This window comes from Haliotis cracherodii, unplaced genomic scaffold, assembly GCF_022045235.1.
Source record: "Haliotis cracherodii isolate W230 unplaced genomic scaffold, xgHalCrac1.p SCAF_3, whole genome shotgun sequence".
Taxonomy (NCBI): domain Eukaryota; kingdom Metazoa; phylum Mollusca; class Gastropoda; order Lepetellida; family Haliotidae; genus Haliotis; species Haliotis cracherodii.
The window spans coordinates 72,352,143-72,363,909 of NW_027266286.1; the positions used below are offsets into that span (position 1 = coordinate 72,352,143).

Here is an 11,767-nt window from a genome sequence, read left to right on the forward strand (position 1 = left end):
TGTCTCACCATCGTCCAGCATTCCACCATTAACAACGGGTTTTCCGTCAGGGTCGACAACTCTGCCAGACTTGTTGACCTTCTGCACCAGGTATCTCTTACATGTCTCATCATAGTCCAGGACTCCCACACGGAACCAGTCGTACTCAACACTGGGGTCTGTTGGCTCCTCTGATAACACAAACAGATTAACTCACGTCAACCACTACACCCACACAGAACCAGTCATACTCAACACTGGGGTCTGTTGGCTCCTCTGATAACACAAACACAGATTAACTCACGTCAACCACAACACCCACACGGAACCAGTCGTACTCAATACTGGGGTCTGTTGGCTCCTCTGATTACACAAACACAGATTAACTCATGTCAACCACAACACCCACACGGAACCAGTCGTACTCAATACTGGGGTCTGTTGGCTCCTCTGATAAAACAAACACAGTTTAACTCACGTCAGCCACAACACCCACACGGAACCAGTCGTACTCAATACTGGGGTCTGTTGGCTCCTCTGATAAAACAAACACACATTAACTCACGTCAACCACTACACCTACACGGAACCAGTCGTACTCAATACTGGGGTCTGTTGGCTCCTCTGATAACACAAACAGATTAACTCACGTCAACCACAACACCCACACGGAACCAGTCATACTCAATACTGGGGTCTGTTGGCTCCTCTGATAAAACAAACACACATTAACTCACGTCAACCACTACACCCACACAGAACCAGTCGTACTCAATACTGGGGTCTGTTGGCTCCTCTGATTAAACAAACAGATTAACTCATGTCAACCACAACACCTACACGGAACCAGTCGTACTCAATACTGGGGTCTGTTGGCTCCTCTGATAAAACAAACACAGATTAACTCACGTCAACCACAACACCCACACGGAACCAGTCATACTCAACACTGGGGTCTGTTGGCTCCTCTGATAACACAGATTAACAGATTAACTCACGTCAACCACAACACCCACATGGAACCAGTCATACTCAATACTGGGGTCTGTTGGCTCCTCTGATAACACAAACACAGATTAACTCACGTCAACCACTACACCCACATGGAACCAGTCATACTCAATACTGGGGTCTGTTGGCTCCTCTGATAAAACAAACTGATTAACTCACGTCAACCACAACACCCACACGGAACCAGTCATACTCAATACTGGGGTCTGTTGGCTCCTCTGATAACACAAACACAGATTAACTCACGTCAACCACAACACCCACACGGAACCAGTCATACTCAATACTGGGGTCTGTTGGCTCCTCTGATAACACAAACAGATTAAGGCACGTCAACCACTACACCCACATGGAACCAGTCATACTCAACACTGGGGTCTGTTGGCTCCTCTGATAACACAAACACAGATTAACTCACGTCAACCACAACACCCACACGGAACCAGTCATACTCAATACTGGGGTCTGTTGGCTCCTCTGATAACACAAACACAGATTAACTCACGTCAACCACAACACCCACACGGAACCAGTCATACTCAATACTGGGGTCTGTTGGCTCCTCTGATAACACAAACACAGATTAACTCACGTCAACCACAACACCCACACGGAACCAGTCATACTCAATACTGGGGTCTGTTGGCTCCTCTGATAACACAAACACAGATTAACTCACGTCAACCACAACACCCACACGGAACCAGTCGTACTCAATACTGGGGTCTGTTGGCTCCTCTGATAACACAAACACAGATTAACTCACGTCAACCACTACACCACAAGAACCAGTCGTACTCAATACTGGGGTCACGCAAATGATGAACTGTCATTGACAAATTAACCTAAAATGTGAAATTTCCATTTGTGTATTTATCCTTGCTTTACAATGGTTGTAAGGTTCCATGTGCAGACAACAAAACCCCACAGATAGCCAATGATAGCATGGCTCATGTTTATCTAAATGTGTTTCTAAAGAGAAATAGCTGAAAAACATTTGTAATTTTGTGAATGGAGTGTGTAAGATGTGACAAATTGGCTTGCCGGAGTCAGAGGTAAAAGAATTGCTGTATCAAGAGTGTCTTAACATCACAAATGATAGTTTACAATTTGCTTACATATAACAATTGGGCAGTGAATGATTACATGACATTACACTAATCAATTACAATGTGTAAGACTGTCCAAACAACTGGTACAAGCAAGAGGAGCCAGTTCTCATTCAATCTTGAATCATTAAACACATCTTATTTGTTTTTATTTTCAATTTCAACCTGCGTATTTGCATAACAAATCTTATAACAAGAACAAGGTATGGTTCTAGCTTGAAGCCTTTAAAAGCCAGGGACAACAATCTTTTCACAAAGCAGTTTGGGCATCCCTCCTTGAGTGATGGCATGTGAGAGAACCAAGAACATGCAGCACACTTACTCTCCACATCTGCATCTTTGGTCGGCAGCAATGCGATGCCAGGAACTGGTTTGCGTGATCCATTCTCTTGTCCAAGGGCAATCCACTCTGCGGGAGTGCGACTGTCAAACTCTTCGTTGTCGAAGATGTGCAATGGCAAGTAGGGTGGGAAGGGGGCGGGGTCGTCGGGGTCTGCATTCAGAATGACGTTGTTGTTGCCATTCACCTGCTGTTTTGGCATCAGCAGTTCTGTCTGAATATTGTGTGAGTTCAGCAGTTCATCGAGGTCCTGGCTGGCATAATGCCTCCGCCGTCTGTACATAGAAAACATCAGGTTAAAGTAAGAGAATAATAGCAGAGAATCTAACACCGACACATAACACCAGCACATTTATATGATTTTATCAACTTTTGATGGGACATTCTCCTTTGTTATTAGTAAAATCTAAATAAGACAGTGAAGTGAAGACGGTGACTACTCATCAAGGTCACATAGACAGCGGCGGTGGTCAGTGCAAAAAGGCAGGAGTGGGACTTTGAAACAACTTTTATTTCTTCACCCAAGACCCATCGCTGTATGCTGTCTTTTTGTTGTCGTAAGGTAAGCAGTGAATGCATTAAGGAGCAATGCAGGATAAGTAAAACATTTACCAATTAAATGCATAGTCAAACTGGGATGTTATTCCATAAATGGCAAACCTTTCAATCTCTATTTTTCGAGGACATTCCCCAGGCTTTGTGTAGAAAGGAAGTTGTACTTTGGGCTCTGAGGCAGTCAGAGGGAAATCCTGAAAAATATAATCAATTATGATCTGTACTTCACATTTCCGCATAATAAATGAGTTCACTGAAAAAAGATTACTATCATAGTGCAGCGTTGTTTATTTTGTATATTGATTTGAACAATGGAGCTGAGAATGAAATTCAAGTGCACACCGATCCATTATTATTAATATTATTATTCCTCTACATACTGATATATCTTTGTTTTCTGTGGTAGGGCCATAGGACTGTTGATATTTAATGGCATCTTCAATTCCAGCCTTTGCTGTGAATGTTGTCACTGAAATAACATTGGAAAGAACAATGAACAGATGATAAGTTACGACACTTTTCAATAATTCTATGATGGAGATACAAGAGTATTACAAATGATACAAAAGAATTAAATGGCAACATTAAACGTCATACTAATGATCACACTACCACCATGGCCTATTGGATAGAGCATCTGCCCAGAGAGTGGGTTGTTAGTTCGATCCCCAGCTGTGTCAGAGTAAAAGATGGTACTTGTTGTCACCCTGCCTGGCACTCAGCATTAATGGGATATAACAAGGACTGGTCGGCATTAGTCTGGCATAGTACAAGCAGCCACACACATGTGTCACTGTATGAAGTGCAATAATCTTGACCGCGACATTAAAACCCATTTCACCTAGCCTAATATGATAAAAATCCTTTTGAGTATAGTCACATAATAAGTCATTTAAAAACATCCCATTCAAATATCTAAGTCAGTATACATGGTATACACTATAACTGTATGACTACATAATTGCCGGTTGTGTCCTCTACCAAGATGATCTTTGAATTAACCATTCACACGACCTCCTCCCCCCTAACCATTTTCTCATCCAAATTACATGACTCACGAGAAGTGTCCAAACAAAAACATTAAACAGACACAGAGAAGGGGTGAAATTTTGACTAGCCAGACCGGCCATCTACTTCATGTTTCAGCAAAGCCTTTCATAATTTTAACTTGCCACAGGCCAACAGGCCAGCAGTTAAATTGACCCCTGTTCAATATGTTACACATCAAACGGAAAAACTATTTAAAAGGCAGGATGAGATAAAAGAAACAGTGTCTTATGATAAAAGCCTTCTAACACATTGCCGTGATGGTGTTATGAAATTGGGTTTGACCTCGCATTCATGATTATTGTACTGATGGGATGTGAATGCACATGTGTGACTGATGTCGGCTTTATAGTGCAAGCCCACTGAGATACCATGCCACAGTTTAACATGGATACCCTACTCAGACACATCATACTGACCCCCAGCCGACCAGTCCATGTTTTATCCCTTTAGTGCCCACTAGGCAGGGTAACAAAAAGTACCATCTTTTAAGTTCTTTCGGTATGACTTGGCCAAGAGACCAAAACACTGACCTTCTCCTGAGGCAGATGTTCAATCCACTACACCAGGGAGGCCGTCATTAACTGTTACATCTGCCACATTATAATTTGTATACAGCTGACTGCACAGGAGATTCATCATTACATTACTGACAGAGTCATACAAAATAATACAGGTTAACTTCTCAATACAGTTGTGTAATACATATGATCAACACAATGGTACATATTTCTCTGATCCTGTTATTTCCAGAGTCCTGACACTCTATGACGTACCTCTAGGTGTGTGTTTCTCTTTGGCCACAGTCCAGAGTGTGTCTTGTGCTGTGGGTGGGCCATTGAGGACATTCTGGAACAAAGCCAACATTCTCAGTTATTACAAAACGCATGTGTAACATTTATATTCGGTCGTGAGATCGCTTGAACATAATTTTCAAACCAATGACTTGACTGATCTGTTCAAATATGACCCCACTAGTTATTACATATGATTTAAACAAAAAATAAAACAAGTTCAAAATAAATTTGTCTACCACAATAAATGACATTAAAATAGAAATTTCATTTATTATTACCTCATCAGTACAACATTTAAACAATATTTAGAATTTTTCTTTAGGTATATAAAAATGACACTTACTCAAAAAATATTACAAGCTGATGTGCGAAAGGAAAGACCCTGTAATTTTCGCGAGACAGTTAAACAACATTGCTATGGAAGGAGCTTGTGTACATCCCCTCACAAAATGGTGGAAGGTTGGTCTATCCAGTAAAATACAATCTTGCCTAATTTATATTTACAACAACATTACCTTTGTGCTCTCGGCAGCATCGGTACCGACTATGTCGGAGTAGTAACCTCGTTGTTTAATCTCAGGGTATCTTTCACCAGAAACCGTTTTAGGTGGAGTACTGACATGTGTTCTGTTTGCAGAGAATGGTTTCCCATGGGAACTCCGTATAGGTCTCGACGCCATCTTTTGTATTCCTAAATAATGCAGTGGTACTTGTGAAACAGAAGATTTATATATACACACAACACACCTGAAATTGTGGATATATCACAGACCTCACTGAAATGTAGTGACAAAAGAAAATATTAAATCAAGAGACAAAACACAACAACATTCACTGAGACCGATTCACAGATTTTGAGGTGTCAATTTACATAATTCCAACATGACCCCCATCCTAACCTTGCCTTACGTTTAATATTCTGGAATAATGGCATAAAAGGTCTATTCTTAAAGGCCATTACCATGTCTCATAGATAATACGCATAGTGAGTAATTATGGCATTACCTACGATATGAAGAAATTAAGAATTAGGTGTCAAGTGCAGGTGCGAGGCTTATTTGCGAGAACATCAAATAAAGTTCAGATGAATATCATTTAGCAGCGGATAAGTAAACTTTCATGAAATAATGTTTGGAGGAAACACATCGACCTGACAGAAAACAAACCTACTTTCACAGCATCCTCAGTAAAACTAATAGTGTAGCCAGTTTCAGTAATCAATTCAAGCTCGTTTACACTTCACACTGCGAATATGGCGTCGTCGTCATGGACACGATAAGCTAATGCTACCGTATGACGTTTGTCGTAAATAACAACAGACATTACTCACAATAGTTAATGTTACAGGGTATACCCTTTATTGATTCTTATGATTCGTGGATTCGTAAAAACTGCATCTCCATTATAATATCAAAACCTTTACCAACGTTAATAGTAATACAGTGTATGTCGTAAACTATACAAATGCTCTACAGCACTGCGTGCTACAAACACTCAGTTACTCTCGTCATTTTCCGCAAGATACATTCAGTTCACTCACAGTGAAACTCTACACATGATAGTGATCTTTCAGATGACGCGATTTGTGTATTCTGATTTCGCTGCGTTTTAGTTATAAAATCTGAAGATTAGTAAAGCTACATTCTCGAAAAGCTTTCAAAAGTTTCTTTCATTTGTGTATATTTCGTATTAGAATTAGACAAGGTGTTTTAAAATTATTTATGAGTCTCTTTCCCGATTTCACAGTAGACACAATTTATGGATAACAACTTCTTTAATTACTTGTTATCCATAAATTGTGTTTACTTTGCCATCCTTCAACTTCTAAGTAATGTTTATCAAACAATTCTTGTCCGATTTGTTTGTCTTTCGTTACAGATACCTAGCTTATTACGGCCGTAAATAATGATCACTTACATCTGATAATTCATAACTTAATTCTGTGTTTCACAATTGTTTAAGGCCTAAAGGTAAGCATACCTGCGATGATGGGCGGTTCCAGTTGAGGTAATATTTGTTGTTCAGCTAGTTCAGGTGAATGCAAACAAAGATTGCTTTACGTCGTTAGTAGGTGTGATTGCCAATGAATTCATATAGAGTTGCGTCCCCTCAGCATACCAGGACCCTATGACTATGAGTTCGAATCCCAGCTTCGCACGAATTCAGCACCATACCTGTGCGCGTTCCCTTCTCTCCTGGCATTCCTTAAAACATTGAGCTGTTTTCATGTGACAGAAGTGGAACACTGTTGGACGTTATAAAACGAAACTACTAATTCTTACTTCAACTTGGGGCTGGCCATTTATTATCAGGGGAGATTGGTCTGAGGACTGTATGATTAGGCTGCCCTCTTTACACTGCAGGGTCTTTTGTTTATTGATTTACAGTTTGGGGCAGTTTACGAGGCCAGTCAGTTAATGAACCGTTGTTCCACCATGAATTTGGAAATGATTCAATTCTGATTGGTCAATCAGCGGCTATCAAATCACAATAAACCCCCTCTGATTGAAAAGCTGGTTTGACGGCCGCATCACCGCGGAAGCTTGTATTCTTCGAATAGTACTTTTTCAGTCATTGTCGGTAGGCATATTTAAATAATTATACCTACAATTACAGGTTACAAAATACACAGATGTGGTTACTACAATATTCAAAGGATGTGTGGCAATACATTTCGTGCAGAAAAAACGATAGAAATCTAAAAATATATGTATTTACATTTTGGAGACAAAAGAGAACTTGGAATCTGGCGCGACTGTGACGTCATGTCTTTTGCGTCACAATGAGCGATATGACGTCATAATGCCGACGCGCGGTGTAGAACGAAAACCTTGCAAAGCTTGCTTTGTTTTCTTTAGGGATGCCCACCTCATGTTAGCTTACCAAGTTGCCGAGCTTATATGCTTTCAACGCCTGTCATGTGTTCGAATGAAGTATTACGGTGTAAACAAACTGCTGGAGTATATACATCGCTATATTTTGTTTACAGGCTCTTGTCGGTGAATCCGTAAATCAGATGGACAACCCGCTCAAAACACTGGGCTCAACCCATGCCACTTCACTCAATATATTTGCTAACACCAAAGTGTTCGCGTTATATTTAGTCATGGTAGAATGGAGATAAACATACAAGGTTGAGCTAGGTTATCTGTAGATTTAACCGCGCTAAATTTAACATTTGAAACCTCACGCTGCGCGTTCGGTTCCAAATACAGTAAACTACGATTATAACGAACTCAAAGGGACCACAAACTTTAGTTCGTTATAACCGTAGTTCGTTATAAGCGCGATCGTTATAAACGTACTTTACTGTACAATTTAGCGGGGTTAAAAAGCAATACTGTGTTTTCAATGTGCGCGCGAGGTTTCAAATGTTTAATTCAGCGCCGTTAAATCTACAGGTAACCTACTACATTGAAAACACAGTATGTTTATCTCCAAATTATCTGTTTTGACAATCAAATCTGAACACTGATTCAGACTGTTCAATCTTGGAACGTGAACATCAGGATTGTGGACATGTCTGCACAAAGATTTCATGACACAAAATGTTGACTTCAATTTTCAAGCGCATATTGATCCCGTGATCGAATATTATTTTGTGGTAGCGAAATTTGTATTTTATATGCTTCCCTTTGAATTTAATTAAAATCATTCCTTTATCTGCTTGCATTGAAATAAAAGCTCTGATCTTAATGAGATCAAGCTATCTTCTTTGGCCATTTTTATTTCCGACGTCTTTTACTGTTCTTTCAGCATACCGTCCAACGTTGTCTCCGATATTTCAACCAAGTTAATTGACCGTTTTGTGGGGATTCCGGGTTGAATTTGTTTGACAGACACACAAGCAAACATACTGGATCTTTGAATGAGCTATTCAAACAACCCACCTTAATCTACAACTAAGTCTTGTCTGCACCAAAACGACTCCGCCGATAAGTCGCATCCTGGAAGCAGTTATACGTTGTTGGTTGTGTTATCTGTCCTCAGTGAACGCGTGGTGTAATCCCAAGTCTTTGGCGAAGGACTTACAGAAATCATTGACGGAGGACAGATAATCCGAGTTTTGAGTAGATAATGTATTTATTACTCATTAACAGTTTAAGAGAGAACATGAAGAAAAACGTATCAAATGTCAACCCCACAGAGACACTTCATTGAAGGGAGCCTTTTGTTCAGATGACGTAATGTAATAGGCTTGTGACATCACATCGTACCTTTCTCCACAAAGAATGCACATGCACAAATGCACATGTCCAAATATTAGACAGTTTTGCACATGATCACTCTGTCATGATGGGTAAAATACATAATTTATTTATACATCTAAATAATAAGATGATAACATGCATTAATAAGAGTGAAGTTCTGAATGTCAGCTAGTTTTCACGAGGGGTAGGTGGGAAGTCAATAGCTAAAGAGTAATCCCAGATGAAACTTGGGCTTAAATACCCCGATCATTTTGGGGTACAACAATCGATGGAATCTGCAAATTTTCTTTGCGCAAAAATTGTACTGTAAATAATAAACAAAATAAGTAGGGCTCTTTTACATGTTTTAATTGTAAATATGATCAAGCTCACATTATGAAAAGTACGTAACAGGGAATAACCATAGAACTGAGGTAGAATGTACAATCAGAAAAAAACGTCAGCCATATTGCTTTCTGTGCAACCCTGTAAATGGAAATGTATATTAAACTGTCATTGCTATATATTTCAATAATTAAGAACACAACAGATATGTTGGTTTGTGAGTATTTCATAGTTTTTTTACATAAATTCATTTCTCCGTGGTACAAATGGAGCTAGTGACTTGGGTTAAAGACGGCTGTTATTAGAGTTACATCACAGTTATATGAGGGCGCGTCAGCGGCGGAAAAAACCCCCTAGCGACGCAGGTCGAAGATGTTTACCAATTCCGTGAAACCAATGAGTATGGAATTGGTGGGGACAAACCATGGGTCATATATTCTGGTCGAATCTGGGATTCGAACCCAAGAACATCAGATCCTGACAAAACAAATTGTCATTGAGGAGTGACGCCATGAATAAGTCTCTCCCCAGGGTGTTTGTTTATTGTCTGATCATTGCAGCTGGCATATATAAATAGGCATGCTGCCAAATAAGCATTACGACCCCTGTGCATGTTCCAGTGTATTGTATATCTTCAAGCATGCGTATGCATCTGTGGCTGCATATAGCTTCTGCTCGTCCGTCAAGGGGAAGTCATCCCACTTCCCGCACCGCACACTCTCGTCTTTATTCATCCTCATCCTAAGAACATTCCTACAAAGACCGTCTAAACTCCAGTTCTCCTTAGATTTAAGTTTTGTGTTCGCTAATTTCCCCAAGTCTATCATGGAATTCCTGATAACTTTTCTCGCTTCAAAATCAAAATCTTTGGCCAACTTCCACATGTCATTCTCGATGTTCACACCGATTTTCTTCACGCGATCATCTTCGATTAACTTTTTCAACATTTTCGGCAAAGACCCAATAGCTGATATATGAAACAGGTAACACGTATATTCGTTCACCGCTACCTGAACAAGCGCAACTCTACCTCCGTTGCCTTTCACGTAGGTCACAGGCCATTCCAAGTCGAAGCCTACACACAGCTCACTGTTGTTATCGGCGTCTAAACATGTCCGTATAATCTCTTCACAGAGTAAGGAACAGTCCCCAAAGTTGTGAGTATACACGGTGGAACCCGAGAAGGCTATGAACGGCATCGCCTGAGCAACTACATCGTCAGCGGACAGAGATGTTTTCTGCATCCGGGGTGGCCAGGACGTTGCCCTTGCTCTTCTGACCGTGTTTGTTTCCTGGGAGATACTCATAGCTTGGTTTACAGAACGGCTTTTTGATTCGATTTACTTTCGGTTGTTCATCTTCAACTTGGTCATCCGTCGAACTAAGTGCGTTGCTTGCCTGCGATTCTGGTTCATCATCGTCTACCATCCAGTCAGGCAAGCCACGCTTCCTTGCTCGTATTCGTTTATTCATGATTGTTTCTTGGATCTACCTTTAGTGAATGTGCAGGCGAATAAAACAAGTAGACATTATTTTCTAGTCGTAAGCACTGGCGCCAACGAGTCCAAACTCCCTACAGCAGTACCTCGTTCCCTGCTCTGAATCCTAGAGGGTAACGAAGTTATGAGCACGTATTGAAATGGAGCTTTTGCGAAGGGAGAGAACTCGTCACTGGTTCAACTCGGCTCCATACAGGGTTGATACTTTTAGGGACGTTTCAAGTCAGCTGTTTCTTACATAATGGAGTTGTAGTTGTTTGTTGTCTAGCGCCGCACTCAGCAATATTTCAGCTTTATGACGGCGGTCTTAGAATAATCGAGTCTGGACCAGAGAATCGCGTTGTATTTAAATTCACTGAAATTCACTGGATAATCAAAGATGCAATAAATGAATAAATTGCAATTCACCAAAGTAGTGTCGGAAATACTAGAAAAAGTGCTTTTCTGGCTTCATGTAATAAGTACGAATGATAGGGCTATGAAAATAGCATGTATCAAAATGACGCAAACGAGTAGCCACGAGTGAAAGAGTCTCCTTTCCCCCTCACGAGGTGAGAGAAATATGATATTTCACGAGACATGAAAAGTATATAATTTATTATATATATACTTTTTGTGCAGAGTTGCGTGGTTTGGGCAAGCCAGAAAGTTATGACTGTGGGGTCGAATCCAGGCTCGTCAGGTTTGTCATCTACATAGCAGTGCTCGTGGGTTACACCAAAGTGGTAAACATCTGAGACCTGCATCACTTCGCGCTTTCCTCCCACATTAAGCTGACACGCCGTGATATAACTGGAATACTGTTCAAAGCGGCGATAAATCCAACTCACCCACACTCACACCAAGGTGCAAACACTGCAGGGAGAATAAACCATGATGGGTGCAGCCCCGAATG

General features: G+C 40.6%; 1 protein-coding gene and 1 pseudogene across 2 annotated transcripts in view; both read right to left on the minus strand.

Annotated features, from left to right (window-relative positions):
- LOC139475969 (dynein axonemal heavy chain 1-like) overlaps window positions 1-6,092 on the minus strand; it is a 121,073-nt gene extending 114,981 nt beyond the window's left edge. For both annotated transcript variants that reach the window (XM_071259188.1, XM_071259187.1), the window contains exons 1-7: window positions 6,009-6,092; window positions 5,354-5,529; window positions 4,818-4,890; window positions 3,375-3,463; window positions 3,100-3,188; window positions 2,422-2,714; window positions 9-170 (exon numbers count right to left, since the gene is read on the minus strand). In XM_071259188.1, coding sequence (XP_071115289.1) covers window positions 9-170; window positions 2,422-2,714; window positions 3,100-3,188; window positions 3,375-3,463; window positions 4,818-4,890; window positions 5,354-5,518 — 871 coding nt within the window. In that variant the 5' untranslated portion in view covers window positions 5,519-5,529; window positions 6,009-6,092. The remainder of the gene's footprint in view (window positions 1-8; window positions 171-2,421; window positions 2,715-3,099; window positions 3,189-3,374; window positions 3,464-4,817; window positions 4,891-5,353; window positions 5,530-6,008) is intronic.
- A 3,830-nt stretch (window positions 6,093-9,922) lies between these two features.
- On the minus strand, window positions 9,923-10,992 carry LOC139474884 (bifunctional 3'-5' exonuclease/ATP-dependent helicase WRN-like; annotated as a pseudogene).
- Between the last annotated feature and the right edge of the window lie 775 nt (window positions 10,993-11,767).